The sequence below is a fragment of the Abramis brama genome (assembly GCF_963993115.1).
Source record: "Abramis brama genome assembly, chromosome: 5".
Classification (NCBI taxonomy): domain Eukaryota; kingdom Metazoa; phylum Chordata; class Actinopteri; order Cypriniformes; family Leuciscidae; genus Abramis; species Abramis brama.
In genome coordinates this window covers 46,044,624-46,065,342 of record NC_139967.1, presented here as the reverse complement: position 1 = coordinate 46,065,342, position 20,719 = coordinate 46,044,624, and the positions used below count along the sequence as shown (strand labels likewise).

Below are 20,719 nucleotides of genomic sequence, written 5' to 3'. Positions count from 1 at the left end.
CCAGTAATATTGTGAAATATTATTACAATTTAAAACAGCCGTTTTCAATGTGAATATATAGTAAAATGTAATTTATTCCTGTGATCAAAGTTAAATTTTCAGCATCATTACTCCAGTCTTCAGTGTCACATGATCCTTCAGAAATCATTCTGATATGATGATTTGATGCTAAAGAAACATTTATGATTTTTATCAATGTTGAAAACAGTTATGTACAATTTTTATTTTAGGATTCTTTGATGAATAGAAAGTTACAAAGAACAGCATTTATCTGAAATAGAATCTTTTGTAGCATTATAAATGTCTTTACTGTAACTTTTGATCAATTTAATTCAACAATATAGAGTAATGATGCTGAAAATCCAGCTTTGATCACAGGAATAAATTACATTTTAAAATATATTAAAATAGAAAACATTATCATAATATTTAACAATATTATTGTTTATTTTTTTGCATTTTTAATCAAATAAATGCAGCCTTGGTGAACAGAAGAGACTGATTTTAAAAACATCTTACCGATCCAAAACTCTTGACTGGTAGTGTACGTCTGCCTACATATGAGACATATCAATACTTATCTCTGTTTTCTTTCTCAGATCCATTCGCCGTCCAGAGGAACGTGGCTCGGACGTTGAGTAGTCAGATGATGTTTGACTATATGTGTCATTGTCTCAAAACAACCTATAAGTACTTTGCTTCTTCTCCAAAAAGCAAAGTTGGGAAAGTCCGTTCAAACAGTCAAACTGATAAATCCGTGAATCACGTCGATGCGGTGAAGAAAAGCAAGAAAGTGCCAGCTAAGGATTTGAACAGATCCCGTGCGAGATCCAGTCCACATAGTACTGAAGATCTGGAAGACTCTGACTATATGATTGAGCTGGAGCAGGACGATGAGGAAGAGGCCGACTCTGACGCAGAGACTGAGGTGTGCAAAGCGCGTAAATACAGTAGTCATCATTTGAAGTGGATCAAAAAATTTCATCGAAGTTGTCCTAAGAAATTCATGTATAACTTTGATGAAATTTTTTTTATCCACTTCAAATGTTGACTACTGTAGATTGAGAAGAAATAGTCTTCTTTTCATCATGCAGTTGAGTTTGTGAACAGCTCTGAAATCAAGGAAAATTAGATCTTCATATGATACCCTTGAATTTTTATGCATTAGAGTTTATCGGGTACATTTTTCTTCTCACCCTCTAGTGCTCTTTGTGTGTCGGTCAAAAATGACCAAATTTATTTACTTTTTCAATGAAATGAATGTACTATATTTTAATAATATATTTGATAATGTTTTTTTTATTAAAAAAAATTGTAGTATACTAAATTATATTTATGCTGTATTTATAATCCATTTATTCACTTTTTGAGCATAGACCTGAAAATTAAATTTCCAATTTAAACTGTCGTAAACCTTGAATGCTTTAGAGCACAGACTTAAGTTTGATGTCTTTTCTAAGACGACACTTGGCAGATTATTGCTGAAGTGAAAAAAGTTTTAAAAAGTAACAGAATTTTATGTGTATTATGAAAAATGCACAAAAATATTATTTTACATTGTTATGTGAAGTATGTTTTTTCAAAATCACGTTTTACTCTAAAACTGCAAGAAAATCAAAGCCATAAATCTAAACGAGTTGTTTTCCAAATTTGAGGTTGATATCTCAAAAAATGAGCTTTCAGTAAGATTTTGTTTGGCCGCAGTGCCAAAAGTTTCCACAAAATAAAAATTTCCAATGTGTTCATTTTTGACCGCGAGGAGCACAAGTGTGACTATTTTTTAGAACCTCATAACCTTTTCTAATCATGTCCATGTTCACATAGCACATGCCAAAACCTTTACCAAGTTTCGTACCATTCCAATGAAGTAAAAAAAAACAACATAAAAACATTTGTAAATTTTTTTTTTAGGTGCCGAAGAGCACCTAAGGAAATCTGTTTTCCAGTTAAAGGTGCTCTAAGCGATGTCACGTGTTTTTTAGGCCGAAACATTTTTTGTCACTAGCAAACATCTCCTCACTATCCGCTAGCTGCCTGTCCCCTGAACACACTGTAAAAAACCACGGTCTCTGTAGACAGCCCAGGCTCCACAAACGGCAACAAAAACAAACTGGCCCAGCCTGGACCACGAAACATAACAAACAGTGTTCCAGCCAATAACCGACAAGAATGATGTGGGTTTGGGGTGGGGGGTTAGTGCGCGCGTGCACATGAAGGGTGGTGTGGGGGGTGGAGGAGAGAGAAGCACGAAGAGGGAAGTTTGCTAGAGGAGAGATGTCCTAGACAACGACTAACGTTAGAATTATATTCTCTTGAATTTTGATATGGCCGACACACGACCAAAGAGACGACGTTACGATGAACAAATAACAAAGAAGAGGGAAAAAGGAGAATTCGAAAGAAGGAAAGAAGTCCCGAATTTACATCGGAAAAGCACGGAAGGGAGGGGGAGGGGACGGGATGAGGAGGAGGGAGGGTCGAGCTAGCCTCCGTTTTGTTTGACAAGAAGTGACGACACCCAACATCGCTTAGAGCACCTTTAAAATAAGACAAAAATTTCAGCTAAATGTGAAATACTGAAGAATTAGTTCTGAGTTGAAATTAAATTGAGTGTGCACATTTGTAGGGTGAAGAAGAAGATGAGGAAGATGACGACGATGATGACATCGAGCTCGATGAATCTGGAGGTGATCCTTCTGGCGACGAGATCTTCCCCTTCGACCGGGAGACGAGTGACGATGTGGGATCCGATATAGGCGATCCCGAGGATGCAGCATCTGTCCAAATCAGGCCAAAAGCAGAGCGCTCCAAATCTGAATCTGAATCGCCTGCAGGAACGCAGTTGGACCTTGAAGGCGTTCATTATGTCTTCACCAAGAGGGTTTTCAGCGATGGCAAGGTAAATATGCATTCTCATATTCATGGTTTGCATGTCTATGTGAGACCATCCAAACTTGATATTAAATGTAAAATGTACTAATGTTTGGGATTGTTGCCAGATATGCCAATTGTTGAGAATGCAATATTAAAATGCCTCTATTATGCTATTTTAAAGGCTCCTACATGCATCCAGGGTCAAAAAACACTTTAATTTTCTCATAATATACATTACAGCATCAGCTCTAAACCCCGCCTTTCTGAGAACCTGCTCTGATCTGATTGGTCTGACGGCCCAGTCTGTTGTGATTGGTGATTGGAGACTATAACTCCATTTATCTGTACTTTGATCTTTGAAACTTTGTAGACATTTTTTACTTTCACAAACAACTATATTACACACGACATGAAAGATAATATCCGAAAAAGCATAATAGGGGCACTTTAAATGTTTCTTTTGACATTTTAATGATGTCTTTTAACTTTATTGTGAATTCATGCGTCTGCATTTCCAGCACCAGTCTTTCACCATTGAATGTGGTTCATGGTGACAAATTATCCATTTTTTTTCTGTTAGTCCCCCATTGTGATATGTGGCCTTTGCAAGAGTGACGGACATTCAAAACAGGACTGTCCCGAGGACTTCAAGCGAGTGGAGTTAAAGCGCCTTCCACCCATGACTCTAGACTTCCTGAAGATCCTCAATGAAGTCTGTGAGCAATGCTACCGTAAGTACGCGGTGGATATATTTTGACGTGAAGACATTCTGTAACCTTTTCCTTTATTGTAGTGAACTCAACCTGAGGATGAAATGTAGACTGGTAATTCTGTTATGGGAAGATACATACTTACACCTTTTATGACACTATGATTTTTTTTACATGTGCACATTGTTGCATACATCTTTTTTTATTTACATGCATCTTTCTTTGTTTTTATTAAATGTTAAAATCTAGCTAGCGCTTACATTTTTGCATGTAGCTTCACTGATTCAATAAAAATGATTGCATTTATTGCATTTAGGTGACTTTGCACCAGATGATGTGGAGGTGAAAGTCAGAGAACACATTTTACAAGACTTTGAGACTTACCTGAGAGATCAAGTGCCAGGTAATGCCGCTTGGTGAAACTGTTTAGAATCTAAGTATGTAAAGTTTGGTATTTTTCCATTTAAATGCGCTGAGAGATTTCTTCTTCTGTATTGCTGCATGACACTTTGTCCACAAATAAACAAAATGGCGAATCAGAACAATTTGCTTAATATACACCTCATTAGAGCAGTGAGATTCCACTTGATTTTAAGCTGGATATCTAAATTTTTGCTAAATTCAGCCTTTTAGTCTATTTTGTCAAAGACTGTTTGGTAACACTTTATTTTGCAGTGCCCTTGTTACATATGTTACATGCACTTACCATAGTAATAACAGTAAAATATGCATAATTACATGCAACTAACCCTCAACCAAACCCTAATCCTAACCTAACCCTATAGTAAGTACATGTAGTTGCTTAATACTACTCAGCATTTAATTATATAATTAAACTGTAACGATGACACCTTAAAATAAAGTGTAACCGACTGTTTTATATGTATTTAATGAGAGGACTGTACAGATGCTTATTTGTTGAAGTGTATTTTTATTTATTTATCAGGAGCCAAGTTGGCTTTGTTTGGTTCATCCAAGAATGGGTTTGGCTTTAAACAGAGTGACTTGGACATCTGCATGACTCTAGAAGGCCAGGACACAGCAGCGGTAATGTCCCAAGACTCTTTCTACACAAGGTCGCAAACATGCATTAAATTGAGCAAAAGTGATGTTAAAGATATTCATAATGTTACATAAGATTTCTATTTTAAAAAAATGCTGTTTTTTTTAAACTTTCTGATCCTGAATACTGAAGAAATGCAAAAATATGAAGCAGCACAACTTTGTTTTCAACATTGATGATAATCAGAAATGTTTCTTGAGCAGCAAATCATCATATGTGACCCTGGACCACAAAACCAGTCTTATGGGTAATTTTTTTAAAATTGAGATTTATACATCATCTGAAAGCTGAATACATAATCTTTCCATTGATGTATGGTTTGTTAGGATAGGACAATATTGAGTAAATCGCCTTTAAAGTTGTCCATTTCTATTGGCGATAGTGCTGCATCCATTCACAAAAATAAATGTTTTAAATATTTACGGTAGGAAATTTACAAAATATCTTCATGGAACATGATCTTTACTTAATATCCTAATGATTTTTGGCATAAAAGAAAAATCTATAATTTTGACCCATGCAATTTTTTGTTGGCTATTGCCACAAATAAACCCGTGCAACATAATACTGGTTTTGTGATCCAGGGTCACATATTCGCATGATTTCTGAAGGATCATGTGACACTGAAGACTGGAGTAATGATGCTGAAAATTCAACTTTGATCAAATTAGTTTTTAAAATACATTCACACAGAAAACAGTTGTTTTGAACTGTAATAATATTTCTGTTTGTGTTGTATTTTTGATCAAATAAATGCAGTCTTGTTGAGCAGAAGAGACTTCTTTCAAAAACGTGAAGCTGATGAACAGATTGCATAAACTATTTATGCACTGTGAACTATTTATACCCTGTATTTTGTGTTCATTAAGTTTCCTAATCTGGTTCCTCTGATAGGGCTTGGACTACATGGCTGTTATTGAGAGCCTGGCCAAAGCTCTACGGAAACACCATGGTAAGGTTATTTTTTTAATTTTTTTTTGGGTGTGTGATTGTGAAATTGCCTGTTGTTTGCGCTAGGCACTCATTTCATTCAGTAATCCTGTTTTGTATTGTTCACTATTAAATAGATTTGACATTTTTAGGAAGGGAAAGACTGTCTTATACATTGTCTTCTCTCAGAAGCTCTAATCTTCTGACTGATAAATGAAATGACAAAGACTGCCAAATCTCTGTACGCCTCAGGCAACATCCGTTTACTTTAAATGCTTGTTTTTCAAATAAATCAGTGCTTTTGTTTTACACCCATGTCTATTTATCCATCCATTCATTTTAGGCCTGAGAAACATCCTACCTATTACTACTGCAAAAGTCCCAATTGTGAAGTTTTACCATGCCAAAACTGGACTAGAGGGAGATATAAGCTTGTACAATACACTGGTGAGAGAATAATTCTGTTGCATTATTTTTACACGTCAAAACTTGAACGTTTTTTAGTGGAAGTTTAAACCATTGCGATTGTTAATAGCGTTACAATTTTATAAGTTGAAAGCCCTCTTTACATATTTGCTAAAGTTATGGCATTATGGATTGTAGCTCATTCCTTATCGGCGATGTTTAAACTTCAATATTTTGGCAAAAGACAAGTACTTGTTTGGCTTTCTTCAAAAGGATCAAAACAAAAGATCTGCCCTATGTTTAACTATTCCGTTCATTTGCAAAATATAACAGCAATGTTTGATAAAAAATAATCTTCGTCAGGCACACATACACAGGCAACACTCAGATTCAAACACAATTGTGGTCAGATACAATCTGTTGGCAATCAAGATCAATCATCTTTGTGATCATTCAATTATAGCAGACTTAATGTGAACACATCACTAGGTCAAATGTCATTGTCCTACTTATTAAAGGGGTGATATAATGGCGTTTCCACAAGATGTAAAATAAGTCTCTGATGTCCCCAGAGTGTGTATGTGAAGTTTTAGCTCAAAATACCCCACAGATATTTTTATACAGCATGTTAAAATTGTCACTTTTTGAGGGTTAGCAAAAACGCACCGTTTTGTGTCTGTTCCTTTAAATGCAAATGAGCTGCTGCTCCCGGCACAGGGGGCGGAGCTACAACAGCTTGCAGTCATGCACTGAAAATTTCAAAGACTTTTAGCCTTTTATGTTCAAACCGGAGTCAGACAATGATGGAGAGACTCAAGATGAAGTGACAACATGTAGAAGCAACAGGACATTTCTGAATGGTTAGTTGATGAATTTATGAAGCTGATGTGAAGTTATCTTCTAGTCATTGATTAGCATATTCTGTCTTGATAATATATAAATTGTGTTCAGGGGGTGGGGTTTATGTAAATATTAGGGTTGGTGATGTCACTAACCCGGGAGGAATGTGGTGTAGTCTCTACCAGCCGTTTGTTGTAGTCCTTAAACTATTTCTTTAAAAGCAAATATCTCCCTTTGCTTTGAACTTTGAGCGTCGTAACTTTGCAGATGTTGTTTATGCTCAAACAGCAACATTACACACTAACTAAAGTTAGAAAAGTGAAATCATAATCAACCACCCCTTTAAAACTCAAAACAAACACTGAACTAATCGCATTTCAAAAGCAATGCAGTAAAGCTCCAGAAACACAGACAGACAATAAAAAGATTCAAATAGATTATATTCAAGACAAAAGTTAGAAAACTAATAATTAAATTTCACATATTTAAAATACTGTCAGTGTCAATTTGGATATTCAATGTGAAAATATATTTAAAATTACAAACTTTAATGTTAGGTGTGACAGAATAAAAAAAAAAAAAAGTATGATCGACATCCCTAATTAAATTCATGGTTTGGCAATCCTCATTCTTTAGTTTAGTAAGTTTAGTGTACAACTTGGACACAAAATTAAATTGAAAAAGTTTGGGGGGGGAAATCCTATCTTAATTTATGCATCTTTTATAAAAATAAATGTGTGTATATATATATATATATTATATATATATATATATATATATATATATATATATATATATATATATATATATATATATATATATATATATATATATATATATATATATATATATAAAAATTGAACTAACCCTGTACCTTTAAAACCCATATTACGTCTAAGTAGTTCACTTATATTACTCAGTACAGCAACACTTTATTTTACAGTACAATAGTAATTACATGTACCATGTAACATAGACAATTGCCATATATTGTGCATAATTACATGCAACTAACCTTACAAACACACCCTAACCCTACAGTATGTACATGTAGTTTATTATTATTACTCAGTACTTAAATGTAAAATTACACTGTACCACGAACACCTTAAAATAAAGAATAAAGTGATACCCTCAATTCTTCCTCGTGTAAATACACTGCAAGTCCACAAACAAAGTGCAACCAAGATTTTTCTGTTTTGTTTCCTTAGGCTTTGCACAACACACAGTTACTGGCGTCTTATGCTGCAATTGACGCTCGGGTGAAGATCCTCTGCTACGTCATGAAAGTGTTCTCCAAGGTAAGTTCGACACATTCATGAACTGATGTCATTATTGCTTCAGTCATAGAGATCGTAGTCAGTGGCCAAGCCTGAAACTTGAATGAGAAAGAATCCTGAAAGTTGCTTTTGGTGAAAAGATGAAGGACGAAACATACATTAGCATGCATACATCTTCACACTTGATACACCGTGATAACAGGCATCAGTTTTACTGAATCAATTCCAGCGTGAGTCTCATCCTTTAGAAGTGCATCAAAGTCTTCTCAACATGAACAACTCAAACCAAACTCTTCTAGTCTCAGCTTTAACTACAGTGTTTGAGGGTCAAAGTTGACGTTGTTCACAGGCAGCCAAAGAAGAGCACAGACTGGCATTATGCAGATTTAACACAAACCTACATGTTCAGCAGGAATCAAGACTGGAATTACTGACGACTCGTTTCAGTTCAGAATCACTTCCGTCTTTTAGGAGACAAGAACTCCATTTATCTGCACTTTGATCTTTGAAACTTTGCAGACATTTTACTTTCACAAAAAGCTATATAACACATGAAAATAAAGGTAATATCTGAAAGAGTATAATAGTGGCACTTTAACATATTGATGATCTTGATGATGTTTGTCTTTCAGGTGTGTGACATCGGCGATGCATCTCGTGGTAGTCTTTCTTCGTATGCGTACACTCTAATGGTCCTTTACTTCCTTCAACAAAGAAGCCCGGCTGTTATCCCAGTTCTCCAAGAGGTGTCGTTCTTGACTATTATAACCTTTTCAATGAAAGTTACTTATAATAAATTATTTTGTGTAAATGAAACACCAAAAATCAATTCTTAATTAATTAAAAACATTTTATTCCTACTTTCATGTAATTTAGAAGTGCATGTTCCCTAGTGCATAACCCAATAAATATATTTCTATAATTCTGATATTTCAACATAAACAATATGTGAATATAGGTTAAAATGGGACTTATTTCTCTCCCTTTTTGTGTGTATTCTTCTATATTGCTAAAAGTCATCAAGGACATCCGAATCTACTGTATTATGGGATGAGATTGATGTAAAACATACATTCACTCTGAATTAATTTTGGATTTGTCTTTCGTAGATCTATGAAGGCGAGAAGAAGCCAGTAGTCCTTGTAGATGGCTGGGATGTTCATTTCTTTAAGGATTTGAAGAACTTGGTGAGTGAGGTCCAAAAAAACAACAACAACAAAAAAAACATTGCAAGTTGTATTATTATTTTTTTATTTTACAGTTAATTGTAACAAGTTATAGATTGATTTTTAGATCGGATTTTTTTTTTTTTTATAATCTATGAAACGTGTAGCACAAAACCCATGTCTCAGACTTATTTTGTAATGGTTGTTAAGCCTGGGACTGTTGCTCATTCCTCAGCATAAACACTGGCCGGAGTACAGGAAGAACAGGGAGTCAGTCGGGCAGCTGTGGCTCGGCCTGCTGCAGTTTTACACAGAGACGTTTGACTTCAAGGAGTCTGTCATCTGTATCCGCAGAAAAGAGCCTCTCACCACCTTCAAGAAGCAATGGACCTCCAAACATCTGGCCATCGAGGGTAAGACCAAGAAATAAACTGACCTGGCAAAAATCAGGCCAAGAACCTGTAAGGGTGGATTCCTGCAGTGGTTCAAGCTGCACGACTGCCGAATGACTAAAGAAACGTTATTAGCAAGATGGTAGAAAACTGCACATTTCTTGTCTGTTCCACCCACTGCCACTTATACCAGCGACGGAAATAAGCGCAGTTACAATAGCTTAATATGTGGGAGAGCGTTACTGTAGAGAGTGACAATATTGTATTGCAATTTGTAGCACTTCAAAGTCAATAGCAAATCAAAACTAGTTAGCACATTAGTTGTAATTGAAAAGGTTTAATGACAAAATATGGTTACACTTAAAACAGTTACAAAATAGATGTATGAGATGATGATAACTTATATTATTAATTGTACCCAGCATATATGTAAAAATGTTACCAGAGAGAGAGAGGAAGAGGAAGGAGGTAAAGAGAAAGGGACCCAGAGAAGAAGAGAGCCAGAGCATCAAAGAGACAGAGCAACAGTTTCAATCTTCTTTTATCCTTTCCTAGACCATGTGACTAAAACCCAGATGTGAGACATTCAAACTGACCAATCAGATAATTACACTTCCCCCACTGTACTAAAGGTGTGACAATTCATCGACCCCCAAAGTACAAACATGTTGGCCTACAGGCCTAGATCACTATCAGCCCCTCTGTGCCTTCAGGAACTCCAAATGGTCCTTGTGGTGGAAAGAGGGGGTGGAAACCGTAAAGCAAATATCTTTGTTCATTTAAAATATCTTGGATTATTTTCAATCCTACAAACCTATGAATATGCAGCGGTAACTAGTGTTGGGTATCGTTTGAATCGGTTCCTAATTCCGATTCTTTCGGGTTAAAAACAAAACTATCATTAACATTTATTCTAAGTCTTATTGCAAAACATTTCTTTGTAGCTGAATACCATGAACAAAAATGAACGGGCTAAAGAACACTGAGGAACTTTTGCCTATGGTTTAAAAATACCATAGCAAACACAACTAATATAAATTTCAAGAATTATTAAAGACAAGTAAACACTCAGTAATTAAAAAAGAACAAATAAACAAATTAGCAATCGCACAAATAAATACAACTGAACAAAGATATGATTGAAATAAACAGTGTTAAGGTATTCAGGTACAGAAACTGATCAGATTTAAAATAACACTGCACTGAATAAATAAAATAAATAAATAAAATATACATTACAAATATAGTTACAATAGTTATTGTGTCAAGAACAAAGAACAATTTTCTCATTGTCTTTTGTTGTTTGATTAACGTTATTATAGAGACGGCCGCAGGAATATTAGGCTGCTGTCACTTTAAGAGCTGAACGAGTCCAATATACTGATACACATGCGTATTCTTTGTTAACTGTTTACGTTCACTTAAGAAAACCGACTGTTTATGAGGATATTTTGACATTTTTGTGTGTATTTGTCCGTTCAAGTGCAAAAAGACACGGAAGAGAACTCGGTTCAGTATCGCGCAGTATACGGTATGAGAGGCGGCTTTCTGTGCGCTCGTTTCAGATGTGTGTGCAGCTCAGAAAACCGTGCGCGAGTCTTCTTGTGCTTGAATGGTTTAAGTCATATTAAAATGCACCCAAGGGAATCAATAAGAGGAATCGAAATTTTAATTTAATAACATGTATCTGATAACTTAAGTATCCGAATTTTTGATTCCCAACCCTAACGGTAACATGTTGCAGGTAGAGGTCTGCACGGGCTTTAAACTGCAGCCCGAACCCGGCCCGTACCCGCGATCATTTAACCCGACCCGACCCGACCCGACCATTACATTTACATGTTAAGCCCGAACCCGAGGTCCACTCTATTTCTCACAGCAAATAAATACCATTTTTGAGAGAGAGAGCCTGTGTGTCTGTGGTCTGTGTAGCCTATGCACACATTGCACATCGAGAAGAAAGCGAAAACATTGCAAAGCGAGAAGAAACCGCTCTGGATGAAATGTGAATTTTAAAACAAATTAAATGAACAACAGCAATAACTTAAATAAAAGTGCTTTTAAAAAAACACATTTCATTTGTATATATATATAAACAAACGAAATGTTTTTTTTATAAGAGATAAAAGTGATATAAAATATTTTTTTTATTTAAAAAAAATAAAAGTGCTTTTAAAAAAAACATTTCGTTTGTGTGTATATATATATTATATATATATATATATATATATATAATATATATATATATATATACAAACGAAATGTTTTTTTTAAGCACTTTTATTTAAAATATTATTTTAAAATATTAGCGAGAAGAAACCGCTATGCACACACTGCACATCATGCGCACGCAACTTTCTCTCTCTTGCGTGCCGGTCACCACAACACAGCAAGCAGGCAAAGCACACGGCACGCAAACTATATATAGCCTATGTAGTTTTTGTTAGTTACAAACCCGAACCCGAGGCTGTTCAATAAACATTAACCTGAACCCGACCCGAAACCCGCACATTTTTCGGGACCCGTCGGGCTCGGGTCGGGTAGCAGACCTCTAGTTGCAGGTAGTGTAATTTACATTTTGAAAATTATTTTTTACTTGGACATTCCTCAACGCTGTATGTGGTGTAAGATTGTAGCTGATCATTTTTCTTTCTCTTTCCTCTTTTAGATCCCTTTGATTTGAGTCATAATCTTGGAGCTGGTCTCTCACGGAGAAGTATGTCGTGTTTTTCTCTTTTACTCTTTTACTGTTGCTGGTATTATCCTTCATACAAACCCTACCTTTCATTGTCTCTGTTTGCATTTGCACTATATAATGTGATATTTCCAATTATCAGAGTAAGGACTTAATCACGGCAAGAAGTTTACATGATACGAGCCGCAAACCCCTTCACTTGCGTTTACATGCAGTTTTCATCATTCTGATTATTCGCTAAGAATTGTGGTTATTTTACTGCTATTCTTCACATACCCCAATGCCCAGCACAGATGATGAACTCGCATGGAGTCGGTGTGTTACTGGTCAAGCTTTTCTAACTCACACGAATTTATTTGGCAGTTCTTTGGTATCCAGCCTCAGTAATTTTTTAGGTGAAGGGCCTAATTTCAATGTTTCAATGTTTTTGACCATCAATATACTGTATTGTATTTATGTCACGTGACTTTGTGAACACAAACTTTCTTCAGCACCACTCATGTTCATGCACACTTAGGTCAGAGTGGAATAGATGCGATTTACATGCCTGTTTACTGCGATTAAAATTGCCATACGTCACATTTTTACTATGGTTATGGTTTAAGCTTAATAGCATCAATTTAATAAAAGTATTGAGTTTACATAAGGTGAAGTTTAATCGCGATATTGCCTAAATCTTGTAATCGCATTATGAGGGTGCATGTAAATGTAGTCTCGTTGCATTACATGACGTAACTTTATTGAACTTCAGTTTTAAATGTATAAACCTTTATCCACTGTACTTAGATGAAACATCTGCATTGTTTGATTGTTTAAACTATTCAGATTTATATCTCCATCAGCAACTTTTTGTGTTCCAACCACATTATGTAATAATAGTAAATGGTTATATATTTCTAAGTAGTCAACCATTCTAAAGGCTTGTTGTTCACACCAAGAACGATAACTATAAAGATAACGATAACTATATTAGCGTCCACACCAGCAGACGACATCATTCTGTTTATTTTAAGTGCGCTCTGCAGTCGTCTGCCGCTTTAAAGGCAGGGTAGGTAGGAATGGTCTAAAAAAATTCTTTTTCAAATTTGTTTAAACTTTATGTACATATCAATACATAATTAAAATGTAAGTACTCTGAAAAAGAAAGTATAAAAATCGAGTGTCTGTAGACCTCTCAGGACTGTTTTAAAGACAGTTCATTATTTCCATTCACTCCACCCCCTCCCTTCTGGGCTCCTTCCAAAGCCACGCCCCCAAAACACATGAACGCGCGACTCCAACCGCTGAGCTGAAGACGCATTATTTACCTGAGACAAGCAGAGAGGAAGGAGCACAGTGCATGTAGTGACATCATGTCAGAATCACATGTAATAAAAAAATCTAACGCTAATTGCTTATGAATATAAACAAATAAGATGTATTTTAGTACTCACTATCAAGCTAGCATATTGATATTGGTAAATTTAAAATATATATTTTTTGATTCGCTAACGAGCTAGTTATATAAGCTAAAAACAGGTTGCATTGATACACTTTTTTACATTACCATCAGTAATATTGTGATGAAGATGAATTTCGTGTAAGATTCATAACATATATGGTGTTCTGCATGTAGGGGTGGGAGATATTGACAAAAATGAATATCTCGATATTTTTTTCCAATATCTAGATATCGATATTCAGGCGATATTTTTGCCATCCTTCAAAGAAATGTGAGCAAACTGGCAAAGAAGGTCCAGTTGGTCTTTTGACTTGCTGCATTTGACCTATATTATACTAGGCTATAGAAAAAAACAATAAAGGAGCTAACTAAACAGAATCTGTGGCAGCCCCTACTTTTTCCACTTACAAAAAAAACAAAAAAAAAACTTAACTAGGCACTTCTTGCAACAGTGATTATTAAATCAAACAACAATATGGTTGATGATCAATTCAAAGTAAAAAAAAAATAACATTTTCAAAACGGTATAAATCCATTCATTTTTCCCCCAAAACGCTATAAATCCATCTTTTTTTTTTTTTTTTTCTAAATTTATGGTTTGTCTTTTTAAAAAAGTTTTTGTCTTTTATTTTTCGTGTTTGCATTTATGAAGAAAAAACAATATTACTTGACAGTTCTCCATTATGGACGCGAGCGCTCTGAAAGCTGCACTAAGACTTTCAAACTTTAACAGAGACCTCAAAACAGAAAGCACAAAGCCTTTCTTTAAAACGAATTTCGTTTTGTATTAATTGTATCTTAATTTTAATATATTTTTTTTTTCATTAATTCATTAATATTTTCATTCCTGGATTAAATACATAAAGTAAATATAGGCTATCAATCACAACATAAGGTGCTTGAACTGGAGATTATATCATCGTGAACCGAACCGTAGCCTCGCCTCACAGGCCTAAAAAATGTGGAATATATTTACAGAAATCTGGTTCTAAACAAAACCATCCAAAACAAAATAAAACTATGTAGCCTAATAAATGTGCATTTCTCCGGTGCATGCGTTCACTAGCCTACTGCGAAGATCGCGAGTCAAATATCGTCAACTTCATCTTTGCAGCCGACACAGAAATTAATAAACAATTAAAATGTCTTATTGCAATATTTTACACATTCATAATCATTACTTTTGCTGGTTCTTTGAGGCAGCTTTTTAGGTTTATGGCGTTTTGGAAAAGAGCTCTTCACGTACAAACATCGTTTCACCAAGGCACAGCAGCCCTTCAGCACATAAGAACAAAAAGAGAAAAAGCACGGACTTACTAATTACGAAACTTTGATGTGGTTGAACAGGTGAAACAGTCACAAATTCCTCTGCAACTCAAACATTCTCAGTACGAGTTATGAAGGAAGAGAACAGCATTTCAGTTTTCAGCGCGTCCTCCTTTGATTGCTGTGTTGTGACTGGAAAAGTGCATGCAGGAGCACATGCGCAAAATGTAGGTTTGTAAAATGTCCTTTTGTAAAATAAAAAATAATTTTAGGGCGAAGCAGAGGAGGTCGTGCAAGAGGCCGTGGCGTGCAACTAGGGTCCGAGGAAGTAGAGGCTGAGGACGGGGTGGTCGCTGGAAAGCCACGATGATATTGACACGCGTTTTATTTCTTTGATTATCCAAAGACTTTTTGTTCATTACCTTTTCTTGTACTGTCTTCTTTTTTTGCCTTGTTTGCCTTCACTAACTGCATGCCGGTAATGTGAATTTTGATTGCTCTTTCTCTGCCATTGTTTTGCTATTCCTAGGTTCCGTGCCTCTCGAATTCCTCAAATCAAACGTGCGCGCGCAAGTGGGCAGATCCCGTGGCAAAAGGGTGGTTGCCATGGTTGCGAGAGAGAGTGACAGTCGCCTAAGCCAATCCTTTGATTCGTCCCGAATCGAAATAATGAGCTGTGTTTAATACAGATTAAACGGTCTAGAGTCACTTGATTTTTATACTCTTTTTTTCAGAGTACTTACATTTTAATTATGTATTGATATATATAGAAAGTTTTAACAAATTTGGATCTTTTATTTTTATATAGTCCTACCTACCCTGCCTTTAAATGCTCGAGCTCTTTAAAGCAGGATGGATTCTGATTGGCTGTCAATGTTTTTATTGTTCATCAGCTGGAAAAAAATTAGTTCTGAAAGTGATTTCAACGATTTAATTTCTCTGTGCCATTATAGTTGTGATGTGCACTCTCGTTCGATGAACGATATCTTTATCTTTATAGTTATTGTCCTTGATGTGAACGGGCCTTTACTTCCTACATTTTTAAAGATAAATGACGTTTGATCTTGCCATCTAATGCAATGAATGTGTTTTTTCCCTGTGTCTGGTTGTGTTTTATGTTTACAGTGGCAAGCTTCATCATGAAGGCCTTCATCAACGCCCGCAGAGTTTTCGGCACCCCTGTCCGAGTCTTTCCACCAGAGTATTCAAATAAAATGGTTTGTGTCCTTTACCTTGAGCATGTCAATTCTGTAAGACGCCTCACAAGTCGAAGTTATTGTGCTCAAATTCACTGTTTGCAGGAGTACTTTTTCGACCCAGAGGTGCTGACTGAGGGCAAGCTCGCACCCAATGACCGCTGCTGCCGCATTTGTGGGAAGATTGGACATTTTATGAAAGACTGTCCGATGCGAAAGAGGTAATTCAGCACAAGAACTATTGTAGAATAACTTTAACTTCAGTTATTGTTCATACTGAACACTACTTAATTTTAAACATTCTTTTCTGTATTTCATGCGACGATGATCCATAGAGAATCTTAACTACTGTTTAGAAGTTTGGGGCCTGTAAGATTTCTTTTTTTTTTTAAAGGTGCTCTAAGTGATGTTGGGTGACGTCACTTCTTGTTGACGTTCAAAGTATTGTCAAACAAAACGGAGGCTAGCTCGACCCTCCCTCCTCCTCATCCCGTCCCTTCAGTGCTTCCTGAAACAGTCATGAACCATTTAGAAAAACCAAACTGGATTTACCCGCCTGTCCAGCAAAAACAGAGCTTCCTGAATGTTGGATTGGAAGTCCTTCTGCCGGCAGAGTTCTCGCCATCTTTTGAACGCTTTTCCGATGTAAATTCGGGACTTTGCGCGTTCCTTCTCCTTTTCCCTCTTCTTTATTTGTTCATCGGAACGTCGTCTCTTTGGTCGTGCGTCGGCCATATCAAAATTCTCAAGGATATACATTTTTAACGTTAGTCGTTGTTGTTGTCTAGGACATCTCACCTCTAGCTAACTTCCCTCTTCGTGCTTCTCTCTCCTCCATTCCCCACACCCCCCTTCATGTGCACGTGCACTAACCCCCCCACCCCCAAATCATTCTTGTCGGTTATTGGCTGGAACACTGTTTATGTTTTGTGGTCCAGGCTGGGCCAGTTTGTTTTTGTTGCCGTTTGTGGAGCCTGGGCTGTCTACAGAGACCGTGTTTTTTTACAGTGTGTTCAGGAGACAGGCAGCTAGCGGATAGTGAGGAGAAAAACGCGTGACATCGCTTAGAGCACCTTTAAATAATTGTAATATTTTTGTTCCGCAAGGATATATAAAATTGATGAAAAAAGTGACAGACAGTAAAGACATTTTACATGTTACAAAGAATTTCTATTTCAAATAAATGCTGTTCTTTTGAACTTTCTATTCATTATAGAATCTTGGGGGGGAAAGTATGACGTTTCCACAAAAATATGAAGCAGCACAACTGTTTTCAACATTTATAATAATCAGAAATGTTTCTTGGGCACCAAATCATCATATTAGAATAATTTCTGAAGGATCATGAGACACTGAAGACTGGAGTAATGATGCTGAAACTTAAGCTTTGATCACAGGAATAAATTACATTTTAAAATATATTTACATAAACAGTTTTTTAAAATTGTAATATTTCACACTGTTTTTACTGTTTTTTTAATCAAATAAATGCAGCCTTGGTGAGCAGAAGAGACTTCTTTCACAAACATTAAAAAATCTTACTGACCCCAAACTTTTGAACAGTAGTGTGCTTTTGCACATTAGAACAGAATAAAATCCTTATTAAAGGTGCAGTAAGTGATTTCTGAGAAACACTGTTGATATTAAATCAACCCAGACAAACACACCCCTCCTTTTATTGCTCCGCCCCCAAAATGCTTGAACACTCAATTCAAGAGTGGATGTTTTTTTTATCATAGCAGAAGGGAAGCAAAATAATGCTTCACGTAAAATAAAGTGTAGATGACAAATGACAGTGAAGAACAAGAAATGAACAAAGTACACAAGTGTATATCCAAGCAAGAGTTGGTTGTTAGTCACCAACAGCAGACAAACAATGACTCTCAAAATTGTCTTCTTACTAGAGCTAACATTACAATAGCAGCATATCTTGGTTCTGGGAAACAGCAAGTGGACACGCCCCCTATTGCTGATTGGCTCACTCTTGTCTCCTCACCCATCTTGAGTGGACACGCCCCCTACTGCTGATCGGCTCACTCTCTCTCCTCCCCAATCATGAGTGGACACGCCCCCTACTGCTGATTGGCTCGCTCACTCTCCTCCCCAATCATGAGTGGACACGCCCCCTACTGCTGATCGGCTCACTCTCTCTCCTCCCCAATCATGAGTGGACACGCCCCCTACTGTTGATCGGCTCACTCTCTTCTCCCCAATCATGAGTGGACATGATTGGGGAGCCTATTGGGGAGTGGACCCTATTGCTGATCGGCTCACTCTCTCTCCTCCCCAATCATGAGTGGACACGCCCCCTACTGCTGATCGGCTCACTCTCTCTCCTCCCCAATCATGAGTGGACACGCCCCCTACTGCTGATCGGCTCACTCTCTCTCCTCCCCCATCATGAGTGGACACGCCCCCTACTGCTGATCGGCTCACTCTCTCTCCTCCCCAATCATGAGTGGACACGCCCCCTACTGCTGATCGGCTCACTCTCTCTCCTCCCCAATCATGAGTGGACACGCCCCCTACTGTTGATCGGCTCACTCTCTTCTCCCCAATCATGAGTGGACATGATTGGGGAGCCTATTGGGGAGTGGACCCTATTGCTGATCGGCTCACTCTCTCTCCTCCCCAATCATGAGTGGACACGCCCCCTACTGCTGATCGGCTCACTCTCTCTCCTCCCCAATCATGAGTGGACACGCCCCCTACTGCTGATCGGCTCACTCTCTCTCCTCCCCAATCATGAGTGGACACGCCCCCTACTGCTGATCGGCTCACTCTCTCTCCTCCCCAATCATGAGTGGACACGCCCCCTACTGCTGATCGGCTCACTCTCTCTCCTCCCCCATCATGAGTGGACACGCCCCCTACTGCTGATTGGCTACAAGTGTGTTGTGCTGCTCGGTCCAATCCACTTTCAACAGCGTTTCTCAGAAATCACTTACTGCACCTTTAAATCAGACATTTGGTGCTTTTAGTTTGATTTGGTTCATTGTTAATAATTTTTTTGTTTCAATGGTATACTTAGACAAAGACGTGACAATGCTGATGGATTCTTCAGTGGACGTGATGTAAACAGAGCCACCAAAGGCATGATGGACGACAGCCCTTACAGGGATGGACGGTGGCGCCAGAGAGAGGAGAAATGCTGTTATCTGTGCGGCTCCAACGCTCACATCAAGAAGGACTGCCCGCTGTCCAAGTCTTTAGGTAGCTGCGCTCATCACATTGTTTAAAGTGTATTTGGTTCTGCTGGAATTAACCAAGTGATGCGATTTGGTCAAGAATCACGCAGTCATTCATGTATTTCTCTTTGCAGAATCCTCCCCGACCACATACCAAAGAAGTCCTGCATCAGACAGGGACAAAGTATGTCAGTTATCGTCTTAATCACAGTTATCATTATGCATGAACACTGTAGTTTTGCCTAGGAATTAAACAAAGAACTCATTGGATCTCTTGTTGTGTCTGCAGGACAGTCCTCAACAGGACAGGAGAAAGAAGCGCAAAGCAAAGAAGATGATTTTGGGTCCTGAAACAGGTGAGTACCCTACATGAGTGCATGGTGATCTATGCAGTGCAGAAACTTTGCAAACAGTCGATTCCTATGGATCTATCAAAGGCGTAATTTGCGGGTGGGACATGTCCCCACCACTTTTTCTCAGGGTCGATATTGTCCCCACCACTTTTTGAAACAATCCGAAGCACGGATGTACCTAAAACAAATAAATAAAACATTTTCAGTTAACTAGCAGAGCATTAATTTAGTTCGTTATTAAATAAGAGACGATCTAGCACTAAAATGTGTTGTTTTTGAAATCATGCTTGGTGCCGCTGTGATCAGTGGCGCGGATACAGCACACCGTCTCCGTTCACACGGAGCGTTTTAGGATGGGACGATTACCGGTTTCACTATAAACCACGATAAAATGCACTGACGGTTAGTAATATCGTTTAAAATTTAATTATCATTAAAACCGTGTTTGATTATCGCGATTTTAGATCCTGTTCAGCCAGCAACAGTCTGATGCAGGCGCAGCGCGCAATGTTGTTGTTTTTTTTTATTCAAGAAGGAATTGCGGAAGGCAGTGACCGTGCTCGGGAGATTTTTCTGCCTTTTAAGAGAACCAATTCTGAGGTGTGGTCATATTTTGGCTTTAACAAAAATCCTGAGGGAAACTTAATCGAGGATGGTCACCCTGTCAGCTCTAACATGCACAAGAAAGTAGCCGAGTCGTCTTGTGTGACCATTACCCACTGTTGTATAGCGAACGCAAGGCAAGTTAACTTTGACCTCAATACCAAAACTACTAGGAAATAATTGGGCATAAAATGTTGTTTTAAGTTTAACTATTTTATATCAATCACTTGAAATAAACGTGAAGCTTCCGCAAAAAAAAGTTCGCACCAAGTGGCTTTGAGCCAAAGACGAACGAACAAGTTCAAACAAGACTATGT

General features: G+C 37.3%; 1 protein-coding gene across 1 annotated transcript in view; it reads left to right on the top strand.

The window, feature by feature from the left end:
* The window catches only part of tut7 (terminal uridylyl transferase 7), a 33,504-nt gene that overhangs the window by 8,945 nt on the left and 3,840 nt on the right, over positions 1 to 20,719 (top strand). Inside the window, exons 13-29 of the mRNA XM_084113629.1 lie at positions 600 to 928; positions 2,627 to 2,899; positions 3,455 to 3,605; positions 3,901 to 3,987; positions 4,531 to 4,631; positions 5,542 to 5,599; positions 5,921 to 6,024; positions 8,034 to 8,123; positions 8,735 to 8,848; positions 9,212 to 9,289; positions 9,504 to 9,681; positions 12,329 to 12,376; positions 16,188 to 16,279; positions 16,364 to 16,479; positions 19,290 to 19,471; positions 19,581 to 19,630; positions 19,736 to 19,802. Coding sequence (XP_083969755.1) covers positions 600 to 928; positions 2,627 to 2,899; positions 3,455 to 3,605; positions 3,901 to 3,987; positions 4,531 to 4,631; positions 5,542 to 5,599; positions 5,921 to 6,024; positions 8,034 to 8,123; positions 8,735 to 8,848; positions 9,212 to 9,289; positions 9,504 to 9,681; positions 12,329 to 12,376; positions 16,188 to 16,279; positions 16,364 to 16,479; positions 19,290 to 19,471; positions 19,581 to 19,630; positions 19,736 to 19,802 — 2,118 coding nt within the window. The remainder of the gene's footprint in view (positions 1 to 599; positions 929 to 2,626; positions 2,900 to 3,454; positions 3,606 to 3,900; positions 3,988 to 4,530; positions 4,632 to 5,541; positions 5,600 to 5,920; positions 6,025 to 8,033; positions 8,124 to 8,734; positions 8,849 to 9,211; positions 9,290 to 9,503; positions 9,682 to 12,328; positions 12,377 to 16,187; positions 16,280 to 16,363; positions 16,480 to 19,289; positions 19,472 to 19,580; positions 19,631 to 19,735; positions 19,803 to 20,719) is intronic.